The 26,326-nt window shown below is 58.2% G+C and overlaps 2 protein-coding genes across 6 annotated transcripts; both read left to right on the forward strand.

Moving 5' to 3' along the window:
- The first annotated feature begins 1,605 nt into the window (after positions 1 to 1,605).
- Positions 1,606 to 9,260, forward strand: PIGV (phosphatidylinositol glycan anchor biosynthesis class V). Of its 4 annotated transcripts, none has more exons than XM_076357640.1 (5): positions 1,606 to 1,661; positions 5,268 to 5,421; positions 6,831 to 7,433; positions 7,548 to 7,988; positions 8,838 to 9,260. In XM_076357640.1, the coding sequence occupies exons 2-5, from the start codon at positions 5,335 to 5,337 to the stop codon at positions 9,144 to 9,146; spliced, it is 1,440 nt and encodes a 479-aa protein (XP_076213755.1). In that variant the 5' UTR covers positions 1,606 to 1,661; positions 5,268 to 5,334; the 3' UTR covers positions 9,147 to 9,260. The 4 variants fall into 4 exon arrangements, with proteins under 4 accessions (XP_076213755.1, XP_076213752.1, XP_076213754.1 ...); XM_076357639.1 differs by adding an exon at positions 2,338 to 2,504 and having other exon boundaries at positions 1,619 to 1,661; positions 6,831 to 7,988; XM_076357637.1 differs by having other exon boundaries at positions 6,831 to 7,988.
- A 750-nt stretch (positions 9,261 to 10,010) lies between these two features.
- Positions 10,011 to 24,385, forward strand: ZDHHC18 (zDHHC palmitoyltransferase 18). 2 transcript variants are annotated; one of them, XM_076357641.1, is made up of 10 exons: positions 10,011 to 10,267; positions 12,856 to 13,016; positions 14,923 to 15,072; positions 16,398 to 16,535; positions 17,032 to 17,080; positions 17,549 to 17,651; positions 19,173 to 19,282; positions 20,598 to 20,697; positions 23,227 to 23,319; positions 24,318 to 24,385. In XM_076357641.1, exons 1-9 carry the CDS (start codon positions 10,011 to 10,013, stop codon positions 23,266 to 23,268), a joined length of 1,110 nt encoding a protein of 369 aa, XP_076213756.1. In that variant the 3' UTR covers positions 23,269 to 23,319; positions 24,318 to 24,385. The 2 variants fall into 2 exon arrangements, with proteins under 2 accessions (XP_076213756.1, XP_076213757.1); XM_076357642.1 differs by lacking the exons at positions 23,227 to 23,319; positions 24,318 to 24,385 and having other exon boundaries at positions 20,598 to 22,827.
- Positions 24,386 to 26,326: the final 1,941 nt, after the last annotated feature.

Genomic DNA, 26,326 nt, shown 5'->3' on the forward strand with positions numbered 1-26,326 from the left:
TTTACTCATCAGTGAATGCTACATTTGGGAGGGAAAGAACAGTCACAAGCGGCACTAGCTGCCCGTTTTACCAGTATTTATACAATCAGCTGATCCGAGGGGAGTAATTCTGCTCCCCCAGCGCTTGCGTGCACGCAGACGCATGCACCTCTCGCACTTCTAAAATGGTTAAAAGTAAAACAGCAGAGAAATTAGATGAGAAAGTAGTAAAATGAGAACAAGCAGTGTTCACCGTTTGTAATTAGGGACTATCTTGAGAGCCACACCCGATCTCGAACTCGACTTGGCTGCCCAGAATGCAAATCCTTCGCGCTTTGACCTGATTTGTACCCAAAGCTTTCCATTTCTGCAGGCGTTCCTTAAAACGGCTCTCTTTGACCCCGACCGCTCTGCCGTTTCCACCAGCAAGGGAGAAAACTCGAGTTCTTCCCAAGTCAGAGCCCTGGTTAAAAGCACTCGGGGAGTCTCCCTTAAAGACTTTTAAGATGATGATTTCTCTTTCATTCTTGCAGTAGATACGGTCAGGCCGATACCACGGCACGTCGGTTTTAAGAGCAAAGACTTGCTGCTCTTCGCCACGCCGGCAACCCGGCCCAGCGGGCGCGAGACCTGACGGCGTTGCGATGTGGTTAAGCGTAGCGTGAGCCTGGTTAGGGTGAACGAAAGCAAAATAGGATGCCTCCGTCATCACGTGGACGAGATCTTGAGGGAAACCTGCCCCCCCCCCCCCCTTGTAATAGTAAGTAATTAATATAATAACGTACACTTATTAGCAGGCTATTGTTATGCGATGTTGCTTAATGTGTTTTGGCAAGAGACTTGTTTAAGCCGTGCCCTCGCTGCAGCCGCCGTGCGGCTTCGTTTGAGGTTTGTGTTGGTGCATCTCGACGCCTCGCGCTGGGCGGGGGGCTGCTGGCTGGCCCTGCCTTGTGCAGAGCTTTCCCCCTCCACCCCGGAGCTGCGGCTGGACCCGACCCCTCCCGTGCCGCCCTTGCCCGGCTGCTGCCTGGCCTGAGGAACGGGCCCCGGGGCCAGGCCGGGGTCTTGGGGTGCGGGACGGCCGCAGGCCGGGTGGGGAAGGCCGCGGCTGGACGCGGGGTGCCGGAGGCCCCATGGCTGCTGCGGGAGCCGGGGCAGTGCTGCCGGCGGCCAGGCGTGCGGCCTCCTCCGTGGAAGGAAGGTGATTTAAACTCGTCTGCCGCTGACGGGAGCCTCTCCCTGCTCGCGGGCGCCGCACGGCAGCACCTGGTTTTTTCCCTTTTTTTTTAAACAAAACCGCTCAATTTGACGCTCCCCGACCTCGTGGCAAGACAGGGGCAGGCTGGCGGCTGCCCTGGGGCCTGCGTGGAGTACGGTGCCCCCCAGCACGGCCGACCGCAACCGCCTGTTCCCCTCAGCGGGGAAAGGGGTCCCGCTCCCCGGCCCGGGGGAAGGGGCCGGGCTGCCCGTGGCGGAGGCCGTGAGCGCCGCCGCCTCCGCCCGCCCTTAACAAAGATGGCGCCGCTCGACCCCCTTCCCCCCCCCCCCCCCCCACGCGGCCGCCGCGTGACGCGGCGCGCAGCCCAGCGGCGCGCGCAGACCCGGAAGAGGCGCGGCCGGAAGCGGGAGGGGCGGTGACGGCGGGATGGAGCCGGCGCGGGAGCCGCGCGCCGGGCGCTCAGGTGGGGGAAGGGCGGGGCCGCGCGCGCGCCGCGGGGGGAGGGGCGGGGCCTGCCCCTCCCTCCCTCCCCCCCCCGTACGGGGGGGCCCCGCCCCCTCAGAGACACCCCCACCCCCACCCACCCACCCCGCCCCCCGGGCCCGCGCACCCCCGAGGGGACGGGCCGGGCGACGGGCCCGTCGGTGTCCCCGGCGTCCCCGCCGCCCTCTGCTCGGGCCCCGGCTCTGGGCGGCAGGAGCCAGGGCGAGACCCGGGGCGGGGGGGGAGGCCGAACCGCCGGGGGGCCTCGCACCGGGGGCCTTGGGGGGGGGTCCCACCCGTGGAGAAATCACGGGTGACGCCCGTGGCGCGGGGCTGACGGGGACAGCGGGTCCCGCGGCTGAAGCTGGTCCGAGGGAGGGGGGGCCGGGGCCGGGGCCGGGCGTCCTTCCTTTGGGGTTCGGCTTTATTTTCCCGACCAGGCCTTAGCAAGGCCTCGCCAAGGGGAAGGGGACGGGAGGGCGCGGGTCCCGTGGGCGGCAGGGCCGAGGCCTCGCCCGGGGCCGGCGGCAGCGGTGGCAGCGGGACGGGGCGAGGCCTTCCCTGCTTCCGACGCGGGCCGGTCCCGCGTAGCCTATTAATACGGCTATTAATCCATTAATAAACGCACCGGCGATAACCGTCCCTAATCTCGAAAGCGTCCCTATTAAGCGCTTCAACCGTCATCCGGCCTCTGCAAACCGCCGGCCTGCCTCGGCTCCAGAGCCGGGGGAAACAGCTCCGCGTTTCGTTCCCGTCCGTCGAAACGCCGGCCGCCGGCCGCGACGGCTTTGCCCCGTCTGCAGGAAGCCGCAGACACGAAGCGGTGAGTCCCCCGGCGTCTCGCCAGAAGGTCGGCCTGCGCGTGGATGCGCTTCACGGAGCGGGGTTCGTTAACCTTCTGCTCGCCTGCGATAGCGAAGGGCAGAGGTGAAAGCGCCCGGGGAAGCGGCCGCGGCGCCTTCGCGCGCTTGGCTCGTTGCCGCGCGCTCGCACCTGATCCGAACGCCCGCAGCTCCAGCGTTTGCTCCCCGGGTCCGTTGCCTCAAGCTGAGCGGTCGGGTTGCGCTTTGACCCAGCCTAGGTTTTGTTCGCGCGCAGAAGGCGCGAGGGGCAGAAGCGTCCCCGTTTCCATCCGGAGGCAGGCGAAGCAGCGCTGGGGCTGCAGCCTCCGGACCGGCAGCTGAAACCGGGCAGGAGTGAAAGCGGCTGCGAGGCCGAGAGCTCCCAGGCCCACCGGAACAGCGCTAGGCGAACGGGGTTTCCAAAACTCGGTCTTAATTCCTTTGGCATCCCGGTTAGAACCTGGTTAAACACCTCTGGACTATCTCGTGAGTCTAACGGCAGGTCGGAGAAGTACCGAGGGACGCCCAAACCGTCGCCCTCCGAGTGTTCCTGGGGTGCGGGCTGGAGCAGGTTTCCCGTTAGGAATCCTACACCCCAGCCAGGAGCCGATTGCCGGGCGTGCGGAGGGAGGAGATGCCTCTGTGGCGAGTGCCTGCTGCCACCGGGTGGTAATCGGGCTCCGCTGCATCGTCACAGACCGTGCCGAATTCATATTTTCATTTACGTGATAATTTCCCCAGCGTCTGTTTTGTTCGCGTTTCGCGTCCTTTTTCTAGCACGCTTTCCCGAGTGAGCGAAAGGCGATTCGTACGTGAGCGCGAAGGGGAACGCAGAACACGGAGAGAAAGACGTCTTTAATTAAAGACTTTGCATCTTTTTCTACTGAAAGATTTTTAACCCGCTTCTGCCTTTTCGCGTCCTTTTTCCGTTCGTGCAGGTGCTCTTTCACGCAGCGCTTTTCGGGGCAGAGACATTCCAGCTCTGACGCTCTGTTCTCTGCCGGAACGGTGGTTGTGGGCTGCAGCTTTTTGTAGTCTTCGCAGCTTTCCGTTACGAGGTGTGCCGCGTCGTGACGGGAACAGGCTTTTTAAAGCTGTTTGCTTTGAGCCTTCTTGGCACCTTCACGCGAAGCTATTTCTCGGCTTTTTAAAAAAATATTTAAAGCGCTGAGACAATTTTTGCCGCTGTGCTTTAAGAGGATTTGCAGCTGTGAATGCGCTTTAATAGAATTTACAGCTGGGCTGAAGTATCCCCTCTCTTAAAATAACATTGCAGCTTCATGATTCGGGAGACCGTGCCTCCCGCTAGTTGCTTTGTCTGTAGCTGTGAATGCTCGGGAGCAAGAGGGGAATGTGAGCAAACCCCAAACTTTTGCATGTGGCTAAATGGAGCGTAATCCCGGGGTTAGGGACTGGAGCCGTAAATGAGCGTATTTGGGTCTTGTTTTTTTGCTTTGCTGACGGCTTGTTTTCTGCCCTCTCACGCAGTTTTTAACCTGCTAGGTTTTTTTTTCTCCGTCAGTAAAATGGGGATAGGAAAAGCTCAGCGCGTTTTGAGATCGTTTGGGGGATCTCTTTGTATTGTAAGGGGCTGGATCGGGAAGATGGCAGGTGGGAAATAGCGCAGGATGTGGTGTCAGTGGAACCTAGCGAGAGCTGTGGGTCTTCTGTTTCTCAAACTGAAAAGCAGTTGGTGGCTGGGGAACCAACGGAAGAAATGTGTTATCTTAAAAAGCTGCATAACAGACACTGCCTGCCTTTTGTGGCTCTGGGCCGGTAGTTTTCGTAGCTGGTCCCAGAACGTCGATCCAGAACGTACAGAAACGAAAGCAGCGAGGCTCCACGAAGCGTTTTAAATCTTGCCGGTGAGGTTTGCAGGGGAGGGGTGGAAGAGAGCCACCTTGGCATGTGCAAGTTGCCTGACAGGCAGATGCCCTCGCTCTGGAGACCGGGACCCCTGCCAAATAATTGGAAAATTACAGGTGGAAAGGGTGGAGCGGCGCGAATGTCACGTCCTGGAGATGCCGTCTGCGGTCGCTGGAAGGGCTGGGAGGAAGCCTGGGTACCTGAGAAGGCACCTTAGCCTTGCTCTGACGGAGCTTGCGGGGTCGGTGCCGCGGTGGCAGCCCTGAATAAAGCCGTTCTCGGCTTCCCAGGGGCAAAGGCTGGGCAGAGAGCAGGAGAGAGGAGAGAGCGTGCCCGGCAGCGCCTGGCCGGCTGCGAGCCCCAGTCAGCAAACTGCTCACACGGATGTTACGCTCAGAGTCCACGTTTTAATTCAGTCTCTATTCCAAAAATTAAAAAAAAAAAAAAAAAAAAAGTTTTAAATCCCATTCGGTGCACTGGAACTGGAACGTGTGCGGCGATGCTTGGCGGAGTCCTGGCTTGAGCCGCTGGTGTTTCTGCTGAGGCGGCCGCTGAGGAGGCCGACGAGCCTGTCTGCTTCTGGTATTGACACTGGCCCGGTAAGGAATGGGCCGAGAGGACACGTTATAACCTCTCTCCCTCTGCATCCTGGCCGAGCTTGAGAAGTCAGGGGAATTTTTTTTTTTTAATAGGAACAATATCAAAGAGGTCTTCTGCGTCATCTCCCAGATCCGTGATCTCTTTCATAAGTGACTTTCTTGTTCACAGAGATTTGCAGCCCTTTGAAGTGCCTGGGAGTAAATAAAGGCGCATAATTCACAAACACGGCTGAAGCCAGAAATACCTTTCTGTGTCTGTGCTCTCTGTTTATCATTCAGGTTTCCGAAACCGGAGGGAGAATTTCCCTGGCATCAGTGACCTACTGAGACAACTTTCACGCTCAGAATGGAGCTGGTGAGCAGGCCAGACCCCCACCTCCGAGAGGTCGTGTGGTTTGCGGCGTGCTGCAGAGCCCTGACGCTTCTCCTGCAGGCAAGTCTCCCGTTCCTGAACCAAAGACGCTGCGACATCTGTTGTTTGCTGCTCCGAGGCTTCTCTCTTCGGTACTGCCTTGTGCACCGTGAGCTAGCTGGTTCTGCTCGGCTGGGAAATTGTCTTCTCCTTTGGAGAACCAACAGACCAGCTGCATCCAGGGAGGCAGGGTGCTGCTAAGTAAAATTACATAAATTTCCTTGCAACTTTACTGTGTTTTCATGCTGCTGTTGCAAGAGGCCAGCTTGGCAGCACGAGAGGCCGAAGTCTCTGTTTATCCGCGGAAGAGGAACTATAATCTCCTCCTGCGCATTCCTCCCAAGTCTCATTTCCAGAGACATCCCTCTCGGAGCACGGGAGAGCTCGGTTGCTCACTCCATCCTACCTGTGCCTACCGAGAGCGCCAGCAAAGAGCCTAGCTGTAGCCCTGGCCCTCCTGAAACAAAATCAGCCTGAGAAAGCTCTTTAGCCGCAGGCCACCAGCCAGCTGGCAGATTGCGGCAGCCCCGGTCACCGCCGGGTAAGGCTGAGTGGAACCATCAGCTGAGATTGAAAGATTCCGTGTTACAAATGCCAGAGGCCCGGTTAGACCAGATGTGTGCTTCGTGGTGAAACGGCGGCTTTGTGTGTCTTTTAGTCCCAATTTGTTCAGTGTGGCCTTTTCCCTTTTCTCTGCCAACGCTGAATTAATTGCAGGGGGCTCATCCCAAGCTACAAAATTTACCATCTGAGTTTTCTGGGGGGTTGGGGAGGTTTTTTTTAAACATATTTTCATTTGGAATTACGTTACAATGCGTTAAGTTGCCTACCTCCTGTCTCATGAGCTCTCTGGGTTTTTCTCTCGCCTTTTAAAATATGGTCAGCACCACAAGCTCCTGGAGGCAGAGGTGTGTGCGTGCTGCTTGCTCATCTCCGGAAAGCGAACCCCTCGGCACACGCTGAGCTGCAGAGGCGGAGGAGTGATCTAGAGACTAGAGAGGTGGCCTAGGAATCAGCTACTGTCTTCTGCGTCAGTTTGCTCTGGGAAAGTGGTTTTCTCTAGTTCTGTCTCCTCTGCCTTGTACATCAGCTGGGACAATAATGCCAAACTGAGTAGAACGGGAGGCTTACCAGTGCTGCAGAGGTACCTGGTGTGAGCGTACGCGGTTAGATGCGCCTGAGCATGGGGCTGAGCAGCTTTCCCCGTCCAGTTTCGTGGGGACTCCTGCTGGCTGTGTTCCAGAGCTTTATTCAGTTCGAAAGATTGCGTTTGCACCTTTTCACAGTCTTACAGGCGTCCTTGCTGCAAAGCCCCTCAGCCTGGCTTCTGTGCTCCTCTTGTCCCCTTTGAAACCCGGGGGTCCTCCTCCTGCTTTCGGTAGGGTACAAGAGGATGTCTGCTGGACTCCAGTCCTCTCTTCTTTTTCCAGGCTCTGTTTAACCTCCTGATCCCAGATCACGCTGCAGACGCCTTCCATCCCCCTCGCCTGTCCGAGCCTGGCCTGTGGGACCTGCTCTTGGAGCGGCTGCTGGGAGGCCTCTCGCACTGGGATGCAGAGCACTTCCTCTTCATCGCCGAGCGCGGTTACCTGTACGAGCACAACTGCGCCTTCTTCCCGCTGTACCCCCTGAGCGTCCGTGCCGTGGCCGAGGGTGCTCTCTGGCCCTTGCAGCGGCTGCTGCGCTTGCGGAGCCGCCTCCTGCTATCAGCTGTGCTTCTTAATTCTCTCTTTTCTGTCCTGGCAGCCGCTGCCCTGTATAAGCTGGGCTGCGTCGTGCTGCAGTGTCGCAGGGTGGCTTTCCTTGCTGCCGTTCTCTTTTCCGTCAGCCCTGCCAACGTATTTATGGCAGCTGCTTACTCAGAGAGCATGTTTGCCTTCCTGGCATTCAGTGCCATGTGGCAACTGGAGAAGGGGCAGAGCTGGCTCAGCGGACTGCTCTTCTCCCTTGCTTCTGGGGTGCGTGCCAACGGGCTTATTAATGCTGGCTTCTTTCTCTACTCCCGCGGTAAATGCTTCGCCCTCCAGCTCCAGGTGGGTTCAGGATCAGTAAGGAAGCTCCCTCCGTTGTGGAAGCAACTCCTTAGCGTGGCGTCTTCAGCGGTTCTGATGTGTGCCGGGATTTTTCTGCCTTTTGCTTTATTTCAGTATTATGCCTACGTGAGGTTCTGTGGTCCTGGCACCGGCCTGGAGCAGGCTGTTCCCAAGCCGCTGCTGCAGCTGGCTCTGGATAAGGGCTATCGTCTGGCGGCCATGGACGGGGTTAAACCCCCGTGGTGCTCCCAGCGATTCCCCGTGGTCTATTCCTATATTCAAGACGCTTACTGGAACGTGGGCTTTCTGAGGTATTTTGAGCTCAGGCAGATACCAAATTTCTTGCTTGCTTTGCCTGTCACACTCCTGGGCTCGTGGGCTGCCTGGACCTACATCATCGCAAACCCCCGGCACTGCGTAACTCTTGGTCTAGAGAGAAGAAAGAGCGAAGAAGAGGGTAAACCAAGAGCTGGATTTTGCTGCCCGGCTGTCTTCGTGTACGTGGTCCATGCCACAGTCCTGCTGGCGTTTGGATTCTTCTGCATGCACGTGCAGGTAGGACGTTCATAGCAACCCACAGGAGTGGTTTCTTAAGGGGAGTGCAGCATGGTGGCTGAGGCAGCGACAGTCACAAGCCTGAAGCTGTGGCAGCGACAGTCACAAGCCTGAAGCTGTCCCAGCTGCAGGGCAGCACGGGGCAACGCAAACCAAAAGCTTCGCCTTTCCTCTATCGGAGCTACTTCCGCAGAGAGTTTCCAAAGCCAGTTAGTTCCTCCGCTCTGCTGGAGAGTTCCTGAAGAGAGCTTGCCAGGTGCTCAGCGTGATGAGGACGCCGGGACGGGGATCAAAGGGTCCGGCTGGTGTTAGGTGGCTTAAGGCCAGGCTTGCCAAGCCCCGCTAATCGGCTGTCGGAGGATGAGCGTACCGGGTCATTATGTTGGGCCGAGCGTAGTGGATGGCAATGAAAGGAGCCAGAGCCTGTCGCCAGTCTCTAGAAAGTGTTTGAAGGTCTTTTTAGGACACGGCTAGTGGCACTAAAGGTTGGGGGTTCCAGTGGAAAAAATAATTGAAGAGTGAGATTCAGATCTCCCCTGAAGCTGCTGCCCCTGCCCAGCTGCTGAGCTGGACGGTGACAAAGAGTGACAATTAGTTACCGTGCTCGCCCAAAACCTGGGGACCGCTCGACTGCTTACACAAATGTCGTAATAAATAAAGCAGGTTGAGCTGAGAGGTGTTTCGTTTCAATGCAATAAATCCTAGCGCCGTGAATTGGGGCCGTATTTCGGTCCCCTTTATCAGCAGTCTGAGGCAGATGGATGGCTCCTTCCATGCCTCGGGATCAGGGCCGCTCACAGTCGGAGACCGGCAATTTATGTGATTTTTTGCTCTGCCTGTCGTCTTCAGGTGCTGACCCGGTTCCTTGGCTCCTCCTCTCCCGTCCTGTACTGGTTTTCCGCTCACCTGCTTCAAGAATACGAACCTTTACTCTGGAGCGAAGGGACTGATAATCAAACTGCGGCACCTCGCTCCGAGAAGTCTCTTTTAGGTAAATCTCCCGGTTCCTGTGGGAAAGGGACTTCTGAAAACCCCGTCGTGAGGCTGCTGCTGAACCGTAGATTCATTACCCCCCTCGGCAAATGCGTTCTTGGATTCTTCTTGTCCTACTGGCTGCTGGGACTGATTCTGCACTGCAACTTCTTGCCGTGGACGTAGCGAGGGGGTGTGTTGGTACAGACTGGTTGCGGGGCACCGCACTGACCAGAATTGAAACTCGCTTTTTCTAAAAAGCCTGGGCGTACGTAATGAAGCTGTTGTCTCGGTTACAAAGGCGTTACTCCTCAGTTACTACTTATGCACAGAGCTGTGGCCGCGTGGCCGTGGCCGAGACGGGCGCGTTCTCTTCGCTGTGATGCTACGGCATCCTGCCTCTCTCTGCTGTCATTACCGACGGCCAAAATTCCCGTAAGCTGCCTGGGACCGGGAACGCATCTCGGTTCCTCTGCCTTCTGGGGGAAGTACTGCCACCGAGCAGTTATCTGTGGCGAGGATCCGCGTCCGTCAGATTCTCATCCGTCGGGAAAGCTCCGGGAAGTGTCCTTGAGGGCGCAGCGAGCGTCTCTTGCGGGGGGGATCCCTCCGGTTCCTTCTCTTCCAAGGTGCTTGCCGCGTCTCGGGGCAGGCCCTGCAGAGGGGGGGGGGGACGGTGGGGCAGGGCTGGGGAGACGAAGGGGACGGCTCCGGCCGCTCCTCCGGGGTCGTGCCCGGGGATCGCGGTGCTGCGAGTCGGCGCTTTGCGGGCCGGGGAGCGCGGCCGTCGGCGTCTCGGCACGCTCACGTCCCCGGTAAACACGCGTGGTTTGCCGGACGGGTTCGTCCCCGTTCCCCCGGGGCCGGGGCCGGGGCCGGGGCTCCCGGGACGAGGCTGCTGCCGTCCGGCGGGGGCGGGGGGCGGCGCCCGGCGCGGCCGGCAGGGGGCGCGGCGCTGAGGCGGCGGGGCGGGGCGGGGCGGGGCGGGGCGGACACGTCCGCCGGGCGAGCGGCGGGGCCGGGCCGGGCCGGGCCGGGCGCTGCGGCGCCATGAAGGACTGCGAGTACCGGCAGATCCCGCCCGGCGTAGCGGCGCCGGGAGCGGGTACGATCGCTTCGCCGCCTCCGCCACCCGCCGGCCCGGAGCGGTCCGGTGCGGCCCGCCGGCCCCGGCGGAAGTGGGAGGTGTTCCCGGGCCGCAACCGCTTCTACTGCGGCGGCCGCCTCATGCTGGCGCGGCACAGCGGCGTCTTCGCCCTCACCCTCGGCCTCATCCTGGCCACCAGCGGCCTCTTCTTCGCCTTCGAGTGAGTCCGCGCTGCCGGGCCGGGGGGCTCCGGGCACCGCCCTGGGGTCTGCGGGGTGCCATCCCCCCCCCCCCCCCTCTGCTGGGGGTCCCTCTGGTGTCCCCCCTGTGCTGGGACCCCGGGACCTCCCCCCCCCCCCCCCGCCCCGGGATCGGGCCCCCTTCCCTGCTGGGGTAAAGCCGTGTGGGGTCCGTCCCTCAAATCGTCCCCCGCTGGGGTCTCTGGACAGCTCTCGTCCCCCTCCTTTAAGCCCCCTCCTTTAAGCCCCCTCCTTTTGGGGGGAGCCGTGGGTTAGCTGGCATCCCACCCGCGCCCTCGTGGTGGGAGGGAGGGGGGCTGGGGGGGGCACCTCCTCCTCCTCCCCCCCCCCCCCCCACGCCATGGGAGCCCCGATATCCCTTCCTTCTCCCCACTGCCCCCCCCAAGGCATTCCCCCGCTACACAGCCCCCGGACCCACTTTGCAGGCGGTTGCTGGGTCCCCTTTGCCTGTCCCCAGGTGTGTTTATGCGAGGGGCAGGAGGGGTGGGCAGGGGCGGCCCTGGACCTTGTTTGCTCAGTCTGGCCCCGGGAAGGGGTTTAACGTCCTCCCAGGATCTCCTGGTCTCTAAATACGCCCCCAGCCTCCCCTCCTGCTACTGAGGAGAGAACTGGTCCAGAACTGCACCCTGGAAATGCTCGAGACTGGTGGATTTGGTCCGCAGAGGCAGCAGGAATAGTGTTTCTGTTAAAGGTGCTTGATAAATGGTGAAGTTCTTCGAGGTCCCACCTTGAGGGTCCGCACTGGAGCTCTGTCCCCCTCGTGCAGTGGTGTCCGGGGAAGAGGGAGCTGCATCTATCCCAGTCCCCTTTGCTTTAGGAAAGCTGGCCCTGGGAAGCTCCCCGCTCCTGCGCCCCAAGGGAGGGGAGAGCCAAGAGCACCCCGTTACGTCCTGCGCTGCCCGGAGGAGCCGGGGAAGGAGCACCGTTGGTTATCGACACCTCTGAGGGCTTCTGCTATCCTGCTTCTGCGTTTCTGTCTCGGGGAGGGGGGGGGGAGAAGGGAGCTTGTTTTTCCTGCCGCTGTACGAAGCAGGGGGGTCATGCCTGCCTTTGGATCACGGCGTTATCTCTGCGAGTCTCAGGGTAAAGCTGCCCAAGCCTGCAGGCAGGGAGGTGAAGGTATTTGATCGGATTAGAGGTTCTGAGATGAGCTGACAGGGGCAGGCAGCTGGGGGAGGTAGTAACGGCATCCTGACGTGAAAACTGCTTTCTTAGTGTCATCTGTGCCTCTTTGACAGCTTTCTCTGCTGTATCTGAAACTAATGGGCAGCACTAGCACAGTAACTGCTTTGTACGGGGCCGAGCAGAGGACATCTGCTCTCCCCTCCCTTCTTGCCTAGTCACTCTTCCTTGGTTGAATGTGCCCTGGGGCTTTCCAAGTTGTTATTTTAGCAGCGTGCTTCTGTTGCATGGGTTACGGTTTGCTAGATGTGTAGCAAATACATCTTGCCTGTGTCTACAGTTCACGTTTTTTGTGTGATTTCTTGTTGCTTGGTGGGGGAAAGCGGGGTCCAGAGATTCTCCCAGGAAAGGGGTGGCAACAGGCTCGCATCTCTCATTTCGGAGACCTTTCTGTCCCTCCGTCAGGGAGACGACCGAGGGGCTCGGCAGCAGCGTTGGTCTCGGGCCGAAGGGGTTTTGTTGCTTGGTGGCTGCTTTGTTCTGGACAGCTGAGCTCGGGAGTTGAAACAAAAGTTGCTTAATCCTCTCAGGCTGCCTCGCAGCGTTACTGAGACTTAGTGCTGCCCGCAGACATCAGGGTTCAAGCAGCTTGCCTGTCTGCGCTCAACTGGGTACTTATCAGTGCTTATAATAGCAAATCCCTCTGCGGAGCGAGGGACGGGGGGGGTCTCCGGCACTGTGCCGTGCGAAGAGCTGTGTTCCTCAGCCGTCTTCACCTGTCGTGCCGCGAGTAGCGGAGCTGCCCTGATGTGGGGTGCGATCGCGCCGGTCCCCATCTGTGGAAAAACAGCCCCTGGTCGTAGTACAGCGAGCCCAAGAGCGGGCATCGTCTGCTGAGATGCCTGGTGGCCTGTCACAGCGGTGTCAGTGCTGGAAGGCGTCCTCATCCAAACATCTGGCACACCATGAAGGGCACACGAGTCATCCAGAGACAGCAAAGCTGTGTTGAATCGAAGCCAAGTTCCCTCTCAGCTTCACGTGTTGGACCAAATGGGATCGCGTTCACGCTGATTTTGATTCCTGCTTAGCTTGGGGCGTTTCTCCGTGTGTTCTTGATGCTGCTGTTATAGAAGGTGACCGGGCTTTGGGGCGGCTGATGGGTTTTTGAAATGTGATTCTGGGACTTCAGAAGGGCAAAGAGGTTGTGTACAGGGGCTTGTGCTGCATCTTCGTGCCAAAGGCCCTGTCTTCCCAGTGCTACTCCGGTGTTTTCTGGGCTGGCTCTTGCTGTTCCAGAGGTCTCTGCAAAGCAGCAGCACTTCAGCCCACCACCCCGTGATAATTCACAGTGCGTAGTGTCACAGCCGATGGCCGGTTCTGTAGCGATGGTTGGTAACAACGCATTTTTTTTCTTTTCTTTTAACAGCTGCCCCTTCCTTGCCAGTCACCTCACCTTGGCCATCCCCATCATTGCAGCCGTCCTCTTCTTCTTTGTCATCAGCTGCCTGCTCCAGACAAGCTTCAGAGACCCAGGTATCCTGCCCAGAGCCACCCCAAGTGAGGCCGCAGACCTGGAAAAGCGAATCGGTGAGACTTCTAGTCCCTCTTCTGTGTTTGGTCCAGTGCACGCCTCTGCGTGTGCGTGCGCCCCACGTGTGTCAGGCTCGGTGAATCTCTGGAGAACAGGACAGAGTATCAGATCATGAGGCTTGACAGTGTCTTACGGGTCCTGGTAAGAGAGGTGTGACCGGCTCCTCTAGCACAGCAGGCAGCGCCTCGAAGAGAGGATCTGCAGAGAAGCAGAGGTGGTTTTCCTTTCTGTTTAGTCCCATCGCTTTCCCAGGCAAAGCCCTGTACAGTGGGTCGGAGCTGAACAGTCCTGCCCTCAGGATGACGCCTGAGCGGGCAGTGACCCTGTGCAGAGCTCAGGGGAGGGAGAGCTCGCGGCATCGGTGTCCTAAACACGAATACCGTTGGGGACTGCGTACCAGCAGCTGCGGGAGCATGAAGTCCCCCTTCAGAATCACGCTGCCAGGCTCTTGAAGACGGAGCGAGAGTGCCTGTGATGCTCTGTAACGGCGCATTAGTTACTTTAAACGTTGTCCAAACTCGGAGGAGTCTGACCCTGTACGTTCTTCTGCAAAATACGGGTGGTGAGGACGTAGGATAATTAATTTAGGAATGAATGCTTTAAAGATTGTGATTTGCGGTGGAGCCTGCTGTGCCGCAAAGGGGTTTTTTTTATTGTAATGGTTTCTAACAGTATGCTGATGTTTGTCCCCGTCTAAAAACTGCTATGTCACGCTGTTTTGGTGGTGGCCAAGAAGGTGCGTGCATCCAGGATCTGGGGACCTTGTTGACGTGACCCGTAGTAACAAATGCTTTAGCAAAGCTAATGTGAGACAACTCAAATCTGCCCCACTGAAGACAGTTGCAAGGCGATAATTCTACATCTGACTAAAAAAATGGTTTTAAAATACGCTCAGAGTGGTTATCCATGTTTCTATTTATAAGTGCCTAAAGCAGTAATCTGGCTGCAGATGCTGCCTGATGTGCCAGCTGTTACTGTTAATATAATCCACTAGTCATCCTCTTAACATGCTCACTGTTACGTCTCTATTTTCAAAGACTTCATCGGAGTTGGAAAGGTGCTCTTTCAAGAGTGACTTGAATAAAGGAATAGCCCCCAAAATTGCAAATGTGATAGAGGTTTTCCAGCTCACGCTTTTTGCTGAGCAGAGAAAGTCTCCAGCTGCCAGTCCCCAGTGAATAACGAAGTGCCCGCACACACAGATGCGACTCGCGGTGTCCCTAAAAATCCTTGATTTCGACCTTGAGGAGGAGGAATCCTCTTGCGCTACTAACGTGCCTACGTCAAATTTCAATGAACTCTGCCCGGAGCACTTGAGACCTGCTCGCTGTCCTCCCCCCCGTGATGGAAATGAGTCCCTTGAGCCCGGCGGCGCCCGCTGGCTCCAGCTGCGGGTTGGCAAGTTGTGTGCTGGCGGCGGCAGGGGATGCTTCTGCTGAGGTTACCCTAACGCCTCCTGATTTCTGTAACTTGGACGCGTACAGAAGAGGAGGAACCACGCGTGCGTTAACAGATCATGTTGCCTCCTTGTGTTGTGATCCGTTAGACACGCAGAGATGAGTTGGTGTTGCTGGGCACGTTAACGCTGCTGCTTTTATGCTCGCTATTTATAAATTGCTTTATGTTCCTAAACTGTTGGGCAGATATTACTTCCTCTTGGCATCCCAGCAGCATTGCCATTGAACAGACAAGGAAAGGACATAAATAATGCTGCGAGGAGCTGACTGGAGTTCCCGGCTGCCCACCCTGCAACAAATCCTGTAGGCTGAGCTGCCTCTTAGCTTTTGCTTAAAATCAGGAGAGCAGGTGCCAATCCCTCACCCTGCCAGGAAGCAGCTCGGGGTGATACGGGGGCTTGGGTTTCCCCTGCACCAGTTTGACTGTCCCTCCTTGCCCTTGCAGACAGCATGGGTACCTCTACCTATCGCCCGCCGGCCCGCACGATGGAAGTGGTCATAAACAAGTACGTGGTGAAACTCAAGTACTGCTACACCTGCAAAATGTTCCGTCCTCCACGCACCTCTCACTGCAGTGTCTGCGACAACTGTGTCGGTAAGCCCAGAAAGTGGAAAGGTGCTGATATCTCTGTGTGTGTGTGTGTGTTGGGGGGTCTTTTATGTTCCTGGACAGATTGCTTTTGCTTCTTGTAAAGGATTATAAAGCGAGATACTGAGTGGTCTTTCTTCTTCCCATTTAAAATGAAAGCAAGACCGGTGCAGTGGCTCAGGGCGAGGGGGCAGCATGTCCAAGACTCCGTGTCTCTGCTTTCCCTGGTTCTGGGAAGACCGTACCATGAAACGCGGTTAAGGCCCCCCACCAAACACAAGGTTTGCTGCGGGCTCCTTGTTGTCTGTGGCCTTGCTGTTGCCAGGTTGGTAGAGACGCCACCGCAGATGCTGGTTGAGCTCTTCTGTCTCCTCTCCCCGTGCCAGCAGACTGTGGTGGGGCAGGAGGGAATGAACAAAGACCTGAAGAAAAGTCTCTGATGGCTCCACGCAGGCAGGCGCAGGCGTGGGGCAGCTGCAGGGGGGTGGGCAGGGAGGTTCCCAGAGCAACTTGAACTGGCAGCAGGGTGGCATGTGATTTAGGGACACGCCAGGAGAGTTTACTCCTCGGGCGGCTGCTCCTGGTCGTGCACCACGTGGATGCGGAGGCTGCGCTTTATGCCGTCTGCTGGGGCAGCCCGAGGAGCGACTTAACGCCCCTTACGCTGGAATGGCTCGCTGGAAAGCAGCCGTGGCTGGGGCAGGGTTTGGAGGGGAGCTGTCTGGAGGAGCGGGCGTGCGCCTGCCTTGTGTGCAATGGGTTTTGTTTGCGCTGACGTCCCCCGCAGGACGGTTACCGCAGCCCTGTTAGTCTGAAATGCAGCCCTTTCATTAGAAGGCAGTCGGGAGTGTTTCCAGATATATGGCACCTGCCCTGGGTTCCCAGACAGTTTCTGTGGTATTAGAGGCATATCTTTATAACTCTGAAAATTATTTTGTGCCCCGAAGAAGGCGGGGGAAGCTGACGTGCAGAAAAAGAGCAGCGATGCTGCGTGCGCGCTCCCAGTGCTGCTAGATACTGGAAAAACTGCCGCACTTTCCCTGCTCTCTTTCGGTTTTAGTAATGGTAGATGTTACCAGTCACAAGGCTTGTATTTATGCAGGGTTTGGTGGGAGGAAGGGTTTGGCCTTTGATGGTAAAAAAAGGGCATGTGAGCGGGCAGCAGTGCTCCGTTGAAACTTCTTGCTCACGTACTGCTGCGGAGAGGTTCTGGTCTCAGGGTGGTGGGTGGAAGCTCGATTTGTAGCCCCTGGTTTTCGGAGGCTCAGCAGAGTTTGCTCTGTTACGGGGTGCAAGGTGGCAGGAGTCCTCACCGTGTCCCTTTGTTTCAGAGAGGTTTGATCACCACTGCCCCTGGGTGGGCAACTGCGTGGGGAAGCGCAACTATCGCTACTTCTATGCCTTCATCCTCTCCCTCTCCTTCCTGACAGCCTTCATCTTCGCTTGCGTCGTCACCCACCTCACTTTGCGTAAGTACCGCGGGTACTAGCAGCGATGCGTGCCGTGCTCCTGGCCACGAGCGACTTGAGGCAGCGCTGGGTCACTGTTCCTGTTGGGACAGAGCGTGGGGAAGGGTCTGGTTGGTTTACACCAGGCTTTTCAGTGCAGGTGGCCTGAATAAACGGGGTCTCGGACTGTAGGGAACCACAGACCCACCCTGCACCTCGCTGCAGAGAGACCTTGAGAGCTGGTGACTGGGTTATCCCCTCCAGAGCAAATGAGCTGGTGGGTGCATCCACTCTTAACCTGGCGGGGAAGGTGACGTGCCTGTCAGCCCCGAATCTCCTGGAGCTGTATCTGCACGCTGACGTTTCTGCAAAGTTACAGACTGCAGACGTTTCTCAGGCAGCCAGGCAGATCCATACGGCCCACAGCGGGGCGGCTGCGTGCTCGGGAGTGAAGTGTTGGCTGGAGATGCGAGGCTGCCTGATGGGATGTTGTTCCTTGTCCCGTTTTGCTTTGCAGGCTCTCAGAGGGATGGATTCCTCGCCACTCTGAAGACAACACCTGCCAGATATCCTTCTGATGCCATCGGCTGCTCGGACTGTCGAGCACTGGTGCAGCAATGCTAATTGTATGACAGAAGTGCAATGAGCTCTTTGTAGGGTCACCTTCGTGTACTTTCCACAACTTAATTTAGTCCCCTAGCTACCTGGTTGGGGCAGACAGGCTTCTCTTCATCTGTAGGCTGGTAACGTCACCAAATTGGGAAGACCTTTAATTCCTTATTTAGTTCACCGCCAGGGAGTAAGAGTGGGTGACAAACTTGTTTCCCAGTTTGAAAATTTACGTGGAAAGGGAAGCGGCTGGAACAGGCTGTGCCTTGGTGGATGCCTGCAGAATGGCACGGGGAATGGGAAGCTTGCCGGGGTGTTTCCGTGGCCCAGCGTGCGTGGCCACGGCGCGTACCTCCCAAAACAGTCCTCTGCCTCTCCTTGCAGGATGATTTTGTTCCCTGGGACTTCCTTGACTGTTGTTTCACTGTGCTGGAGCTGGTGATTTGTTTTTTCTCAGTCTGGTCTATTTTGGGCCTCTCAGGTTTTCACACTTACTTAGTCGCCTCCAACCTGACGACAAACGAAGATGTAAGTACCTGGACGCTTGTCCTTCTGCAGGGCCGGCCCTGGTCCTTCCTAAGCAGAGGTGAGGCTTTCAGGGGATCCTTGGCTGCCTGCCTCGGTGCAGTATCTCGGTAAGGCATGCTGCCTGCATTGCCTGTGATAATCCACTGCAAAGCAAACGGCCCCTGCCCAAGGCATTTAGGCTGTAGTTTCAGGTAGCTGAGCAGGGGGGAAAGCAGCGCGCAGCAGCCGGGGACCGTGCGACACGTGTGGCTGGGCAGCGTCAGGCTATGGGGGTCACACGCTGAAATGTTAGAAAGGTCACGTGTGTGTTTTTTCCAGTCTGTATGTGGCCTTGCTTAAAATTAGGAGTTCTGAGATTAAAAAAGGAAAGCTGGCCCCAGAGATTTATTTGGGTGTTAGCCCGGGACATGGGTGATCTTAATTCAGCATCCCGCGTAACCACAGGTTTCCTCTGAGACCCTGGGCAAGTCCCTTTGTCTCTATCGGTTCCTCATGTCTAATAGGCAAATAATGTACAGACATCTCCTGATGAGATTTACCTCAAAGTCTGGGGCGCGTGCAGACTCCAAGGGCCAAATGGGTACCCCGAGCAGGGCAGATTGTACGGAAAAGCGGGATCTGTACGATCCTCGGAATCAAAATTCATCCTTCTGGCCAGAAGTACCTGTAATCCTTGCTGGAAGCTTCCAGCACTGCAGAAGGCAGGTTTGCATGCCCTGGTTTGTTTTTTTTTTTAACTTTTTCCCCTCCCCTTTCCTCTCCACCTTTCCGTTGCGTTCAGAGGCGTTGGCAGAGATGCGCAAGGCCGTGTAAGTGAAGCTAATGGAGGTCGCACCCCGGTACTGAGAGCACCAAGTCCGAAGCGCGTGGCCCGTTGCCTCTCTGGCTGCGTTGCCCACGTTGCCAGCCTTATGCTGCAACTAGGGAGAGGGAAGTAAAAACAAAAGGAGGAAATGTAATGGTAAACGATTCGCTGCAGCCAGGGGCCTGAGGCCAGGTATAGCATCTGCCCACTCGTGTGTGCCTGCGCTTGATGTGACCGGGGTTTCGAAATCAAGAGTCCCGGTGACAGCTGCTCAGGGTGGGGACAGATGAAATTGTTTCCTCCTCTTGCAGCACGGCCTGGGAATCCCCTTGCCGTTTGTTCAGCCTGAGGAGCCCAGGAAGGACCGTGAGCTAGAGCCCTGCTCTGATGAGCTTTCAGCCTAGTAGAGAACAAGGGGAGGAGGAGGAGGCTGGCGTTGAAGACGGTGACAGTGACAAGCTGCCGTGCAGCACGGGGAGGGCACAGCTTTGGAGCTTTCTAGCCGCAAGGTTGCACCTTGGCAGAGGCAGGGGCAGCGTATTGCTGTCTCCTCTGCCTGCCTTTCTGCAGCCGTCCTGCTTGTTAAAGCAAAGAGAGGGAAGGCGTTTGCAGTAAGACAAGCCTTCCACCTCGGATTTGAACCGAGTCCGTTATCGTGTGACTATCTGCTATCGCGTTTTTCCTACCTTAATCTGCGTGTATCCTTTCCCTTTCAGATCAAAGGGTCCTGGTCAAATAAGAGGGGCTCAGAGTTTGCCAATCCCTACAGCCATAAAAGTATCCTCACAAACTGCTGCGCGGTGCTGTGTGGACCATTCCATCCCAGGTAAGAGCCTTTGACCTCCACAGCGCTGGGAATCGCATCCTGCTCTGTGAGAGGGGCCTTGGAAAGGACAGATTTATCACGGTTCAGGGGAGACTGTGTCAGCACAAACACATCTGCCCCCATGATGACGGGGAAACGGTTTCCCAGTCTCTGCAGCGAGCGGCTGGAGAAATGTAGAAGAGCTACAACTGTTGCTTCTCCTGTGTTTGAGCTTGACGAGTTGGGGTCACTTGTAGTTGTTTAATGGAGCTTGCAGATAAGACACATCCTGCGATTCAGTGAGGGGAGAGTAATGGCACCAAAGGGCTCGGCAGCAGATGGTAAATACCGGTAGTGGCGGTGCTTCTTAGCACATGTTTTTTCCTCCCGTACTCTGAGGATCGAGCATCGTGGCAAGCAGCCAGCAGAGAACCGCACAAGGCAGTGTGGAGACCCTGGGTTTTACCAACACGTAGATTGCCTGAAACGCTGAGTGGCGTCCTACCAAATGCTCTTACCCGTGGGTTAACCAGAACCGAGGTTAAACCCAGGGCAAAGGCGGGCAGTTCGCTGCAGATGCGAGGAAGGTTTGGGCCTGAAGCGCGGGTACCTGCAGCACAGGAGTATTGCTGCTTTGTCACAAGAGGGTGCAATTGGGCAGAGTCAGGCCGGCTTCCCCTTGCGCTGTGCTCCGGGAGCGGGTGACCTGCGCGCTGGCTTGGAGCTCTCAGCCTGTCCTAGGGCATGTGGGGATCCTCGAGACAAGTTTATTCACTGGAGCCAATTTAGATTTATGTGGAGCATCTCGGAGGTGCTAACTCAGTGTAACACAACAGCAGGGGAAGGTGTCTGAGGCTGTGCAGCTAGAGCCAAAGCGTGTTTTACACTTACATCTGGCCCCACGCTCTGAAGTACCCCCAAGCTTTTTCTTGGATTCAGAGGTGCCGAAATGCCAGCGCTGCCGCTCAGAGACGGTAAATCTGCGGATTCAGGGAGCCGAGCTGTTTGCTGGGAGGTCGTGGGGAGAAGAGTGTTTTACTCCAATTCTTTCCTCGGTCATGTTGTTTTCCTGTTGTAAAGACCTTTCGCCAGTTCCCATTTGGTTTTGTGGTGACCCAAAGCTTTAACTGCCTCGAGGCTGTTTGGTGGCTTGTGTGATAAGTTTGTGGTTTGTCTAATGGGCAGGAAGCTGTGTTATCCAGCGCGCTCCTGCCGATGCTTTGGTTAGCAGTTCCCACGAGGAGAGCCCTCTCTGTGGCTTGAAGACTCCGCGAAGACGGGAGCTCACATTTCCTTAACTCCTCTCCCCTTGCACCCTTCCGTTTCTCTTTTCCAGTTTGATAGACAGAAGAGGATTTATCCAGCCAGATGTCGGGACCCCGTCCAGTCCTAAGGGCGAAATCCCTTCCTTTGGAGCCAAAACCGACACCAGCATGGTAGGAGGCATTCCCTAGCAGTGCTGTGATGTAGCCCAGTGCCTGCTGTGCCTGCACCTCGCTCCAGCCAGTACCTTCCCCTCTTACCACCTCCCCGGCCTCAGGCGGGACAGCCCTGTGATGCAGAGCTGCCAAAGACTCAGTCGAGCCATACGTTGCCTTTTTTTTTTTTCCCCCTCCTTTTTTTAAATTTATTTATTATTTTTTGTTTATTTGTTTCACTGTGACGCGGCCTGTCTGGGCTTTCAACTGACAGAGCCCGACAGCATGCAAGACCCTCAGAGTCGTGCAGAAGGCAGGGGGTCCCTGCTGCACCTGGGAAGCAAATAAGTCTGGGGAGCCACCAGACCTCTGAGCCCGGAGCGTCCGCTCCAGGGGGTCGCTGTGTTTGCTGCCGGGAGTGATGAGGTGGGCCGAGGGTGGGAGGTGGGGACTGGCAAACGGTTCCCACTCTGAGCTGGGCTGTCACGCCTCGTCTTCTGGGCTGGTGGAGGCCTAAGTTCCCTGCTATCCCTGTTCTCTCCATGAACACGTCCTGCTCCCCTGTGCCGAGGCGGGACGCGTTCTGTCTCTTAATGGCTGGGTTCTCACCTTGGCCGCTGCCGGAGCAGCTTTTCTTTTCCAGAAGCTGCTGTTTAAGTTGGGGCTGTTCAGCTGGGAGGACTCTGGCTCCCAGCAGACGTGGAAGCTAGCTAGATGTCCCAGCTGCTGGTGATCCTATTTTCTGGCTGGTCACTGAGGGGGTGCTGAAGAACTCTTTGTGTTTTGGCTCTGCCAGTCAGTCAGGCAACGTTTTGCAGCAAGGGCACAAGTTAGGATGACCCTCCTTTTAACGGGGAAGAAGAAACACGCAGCGTCCTGTGGCTCTCGTCATGAGATGCTGGTCGGCAAGGCTACAGCTGTAAGATTTGGGAACCTTAGCTTGCCAGGGAAGCCTGGTTATGTCCTGTCTGTAGAAGACCAAAAGGCAACAGAAAGAGCGTGAATTCCTGAGGGTCGCACCCTTCCCAGGTGGAGCTTCGCAGAGGAAGCGGTGAGCGGGTGCTAGTCTTTGATGACCTCGCGTTGTGCTCTTGGTTCGGGTTTCTGGCCGGCAGGCGAGAGCAGGGCTGTCCCCAGCGCCTCGGGAGCGATTCCCGTGTGCCTGGGCTCATCCGTGAGCATCGCTCGGTGCCTGCAGAGGCACGGGAGAGCTGGGCTGGGCAGCCAGCTCTGCGTCACTGACACTGGAGTGTGCGTAGGGGAGAGTCACAGACCTTGTTAGCAATACTTGAATCGTGTTATTAAAAGCTGCTGGATATTTTTGCACAATTTGTAGATTTTTTTTTTTTTTCGTTTTCTATGTAGAACACTTTATATTCGGTGCAGGTAGCGTTGTGCATGTTAGCACCAGGGCAGAAGCTTGCAGCGTTCTGTGTCAAACTGCCTGGTTAGGTTTCTGTGGGTCAGACGCATGTATTTCAGCCTCGGGCAGAGGCAGCACACTTACCGGGGGCAGCCTGTCCCCACCGAATTCACCAGCGTTGTGCTTTGCACACTGTGAGTGACCGCGCCAGCCCGCCCGCAGCCTCGGGGCGCGCTGGGGGACGGCGGAGGCACAAGGTTCCCCCCGGCCTTACATTTCTGGCTGGCTGCACAGAGTTCTCGGTGCTTGTTTGCTGTGGCCACCACCTCTACCTTCCCCTCCGCAAAGAGCCGAGGTGAGAGCACGGCGGCGGAGGCTGCTGAATTTCTACCGGATCCCGGCAGATGGCCCTCGCTGCCCGGGGAGGCTCCCGGTGCTCCTCTGCCAGCCGCCCCAGCCCCGCAGCTTCGTGCCATCTCTCACGGGCCAGGCGCTTTAGCGCATTGCCCGTGTTGCAGCCGGAGAGGCCGCCCTGCCCTTCCCTCCCCGCTTCCCCTGCGGGGATGTCCCCAGCGGGGCTTGTCCCTGCCTTCGAGGAGCCTCGACGCTACCTTCTAGGGGCAGGCGTGGGGCCGGGGCGAGCCGAGCGGTGCGGAGAGGGTCTGGCGCTGGGGAGCGAGGAGCAGCGTGGGGGGCGTTATCGGGGGCCAAACTACTTCCTGTTTTTATTTAAACCAGTCTCCTTTGTTACTCATCATAATAAAATTATATTTTTAAAGAGTTAATTGCTTGGATTATTGTTTTATTCCTTTGAGACACCTGCCCTCTTCTGTCTCGGTGTTTAACATCTGTCAGGTGGCAGCTGGACTCTTTATTAGGCCCAGGGTTTGCCTGGAAGCTCTTAAAACCTCCTGCGGGATGGGGCTACCAGGGATGCTTAGCACCAATCGGTGCTGCCGTGACTCTTGCTGGAGCAAAGGGATTTTTCTGTCCCACGTCTCCAGGCTGGGCAGGGTCTCATCCACTTGCCGGTCTCCTTCCTGCAGAAGCCGTCACCTCGGCATCCTTTCCCCACCCACCTTGGTCCTGGGCTGTGCCAGGATCTGTGGTCCCCATGTCTAACCCAGCCCTCTCCGGCCGTACCGGCGGGTATCGAGGTGCATAATCTCTGGTGTCTTCCCCAGGAGGACGCCTGCCAGGACTTTGCCATTTCCTGCACAGCCTGACGGGATTTGCCCCCTCCTTGGACGTTAGCCCTGCTTTCTGAGGGTTAGCTGGTAAGAAAGAGCTTTCTTCTCCCCGTCATCCACTCGAGCAACCCATCTCATCTCCGCTGCATGACCAGCTCTGTCCACGGAGCCCATCACCCTCCAGTTGTGTAGACATCTGTGTGCCGTGTGCCCTGGCCATCCCACCACTACCCCACCGGCATCCCACCGGCGCGAGGGGCGGCGAGCCCTGGGTTGTGCCGTCTTGGTGCAGGGCTGCGCGGCAGAGGGGTTGCCCACAGCCTTGGCGAGAAGAGAGGGACGGTTTCCCCCGGCTTTGTGCTGGGGCTTGGTACAAGATGGAGCCGCCTGGTCGGCGTGTGTGTGTGTGGTGTAGCTTGGAAAACGCTGTGGCTGAGGGTTGGTTCTGGCTCCGGGCAGGGGGTTCGTGAAGCCCGGGGCTGGCTGGATGGCAACGCCGTGGTGGTTTGTGCTCGGTGGAGCTGCGCGGCATGACGGGCTTGGAGGAAGCCCCCAACTGATGCAGAGATTTAGTGTTTGGAGCGAGCTGTGGCCCGAACAGAGGAGTGGGAGCCTGGAACAGATTTCTAATCCCAGCTCTGACCTGCTCTGTGGTTCAGGCAATCCCTCCCCTCCCTCCCTCCCTCCCCCTCTGCTTGCTTTCCTCTCTCTAACACCAGGTTCCTCCTCTGACGTGCCCGTGGCCACAGTAAGTTCCTTCCAAAGCACGTTGCGACGAAGCCCTGCTTCCCTTGGGGGCTGCGGAGCTGCCCTTCTCCCTCCTGTGCCCCCCTGCCCTCTCCTTCCCTGCAGCACCCCACGGGCTCCTGCCTGCTCGAGCCTCGGCAGCAGCGGTGAAGGCAGGCTGCCCCTTTCTCCCTGCCTGTGTCTGCCAGCGCTCTCCTCCATCCTGGACTGTCTCCCCTTTCTGTCGCAGCCTGGGTGCTCCCGCTCCGCTCCCTGCTGCTCCTCGCTCCTGTATTTCTGGCACTAACCCTCTCTTTCTCTTCCTCCCCTCTCCTCTCCCTCGCGCCGGGTCGATCCAGTATCAAGAGCCCTGGTGGCCTGCAGCCCTCTGCCTCTCGTGGAGCGCCCGGCGGGAAGCCAAGACACCGCGGGCAACACCCGAGACTACAGCCATGACCACCACGAGTGCCTCCGCTCGCCAGGGCTACGTGGCTGCGCCTTCCTCCCTCCCGCCGCAAGAGAGGGGGGAAAGCAGCCGTGCACAAGGAAAAGCTTTTCCAACCCCTCTCCGGGAGCCGGGACGGCCGTCCCGCGGGTTCAAAGCTCAAAGCCATACAGCCGCCCCATCCGAGTGCAATAACTGGAGTTCCTGCTGTCTCCTGCCACTGGACGGACTCGCGCAACCGAGCGGAGGCCGCCGGTGGCTCCCCGTAACCACCAGCCTTACCCCCAGTGAAGGTGTCTCCCCTCCCATAGATGCTGGAAGATAGCGGTTAGCATTCCAGCGGGCTTTCGAAACGAGCAGGCTTCGTGCCAGCGCATTTACAGCCGAGCCGGTGGCGTTACACGCCCGACCCCACCAGCCCCTCTCCGAGCCGTGTCCGTGTGTCAGAGGACTCTCCTCTGCGGACAGGAGTTAGCGCGTGGTCGGAGTTTACCCTTGCAAAACCCCCTCCGGCCAGCTGCCCCTTTCCTGTTCCGTCTTAGCACGGCTCTAGTCTTAGGGGAAGGAGTTCAAGCCCCGCGGGACCTTGACCAGCCACCTCTGCGGCCGGCGTTGCCGGAGGCTGCAGCACAGGCTGGGTGCTCCAGCACCGGGTTCTCCCACCGCCGGCAGCCGGGCTGGGAGCTGCGCTGCGGAGCTGTGCAGCCAGGCCTGTCCCGTCCCCCCTCGAGCCCAGCCCAGCCCAGAGCCCAGTAGGATTCACCATCTATTTATGCCTTTTACTTTTGTAACAAAATAAAAGTTTCTCCTATTTACTGTACGCCGGCGTCTGGCTGCTGCTCTGCCGGCGGAGGGGAGCTGCTCCCTGCAGCTCCTGCCTGGGCATGCCGGTGCTGCGCGGGGTGGGGGAGCTGAGCGGAGCCACGGAGGGCTGGTACCCCTCTGCCATCGGCTGTGCCGGCCACAGGGCCGGGAGCCAGGAGCTCCCTAAACCAGGCTGTGGCACTAGCCGTGGCCTTGAGGCAAGTCTCAGCCTTCCGTGGCTCTGCACCCTCCTGTACGAGGCACGAGCCTTGCTGCTGGGGCCGGGGAAGGGGCGACGGGCAGTGCCTGTGGGACCCGGGGCGCAGCGAGCACCCCTTGGCGAAATTCCTCCCCCACTGAAGTGTCAGGAGCTGGCAGCGGCCCCACAGCCTGGGGAGGGGCAGGGCTGGACGGGTGAGGACGGGGTGGCCGGGCGGGCTGTGAGCATCCTTCCAGTGCCACTGGGAATCGCCACGAGCAGCCTCTGCCTCCTGCCTGCCATCGCGGAGCAGCTCGAGCGCCCAGCCCATGCCTGCCTGCAGCATCGCCAGCTCGGCTCACGGCACCGGAGACGTGCGCTGGCCTGGGCAACGTCTCCCGGGGCTGGGGCTTAACCGGGTATCCCTCTCCCCAGGGCGATGCACCTTCTGGTGCCGCTCTTCGGCATTCGGGGCACCCACGGGTGCGCCGTGGGGTGATGCTGCAGCCGAGCTCACCTGCAGCCTCTGCGCAGCGATCTGGGGCTGTTCCCTTCACCCACCCGCTGATTTTCACGAAACCGGTAGAGCAGAATGTTTTTGCAGCCTCCTCTCAGCCCATTGCAACCAAAACTTTGGCAGCAGCTCAACCCCTTTGGCAGGGGCTGCCGGCAGACGCCTGAGCCGAGGCCGAGCCATCGCACACCCCATCTGAGCTTCTCATCCTGCTGCCGCGGGGGGGGTCCCCGCCGGGGCCGGGGGGGGGGGGGGTGTCTCCCCACAGGGCCCTCGCGGAGCAGAGCCAACACAGGATTAAACAGCCCAAAACGCAGCCGGGCTGGTGCAGGAGCAGCCCGAGGTTTTGAAGCCGGGTCTGGTGGCGAGTGTTTCACCGGGGCTGGGGGCTGCGGACCCCGACCAC

The sequence above is a fragment of the Aptenodytes patagonicus genome, chromosome 21 (genome assembly GCF_965638725.1).
Source record: "Aptenodytes patagonicus chromosome 21, bAptPat1.pri.cur, whole genome shotgun sequence".
Classification (NCBI taxonomy): Eukaryota; Metazoa; Chordata; class Aves; order Sphenisciformes; family Spheniscidae; genus Aptenodytes; species Aptenodytes patagonicus.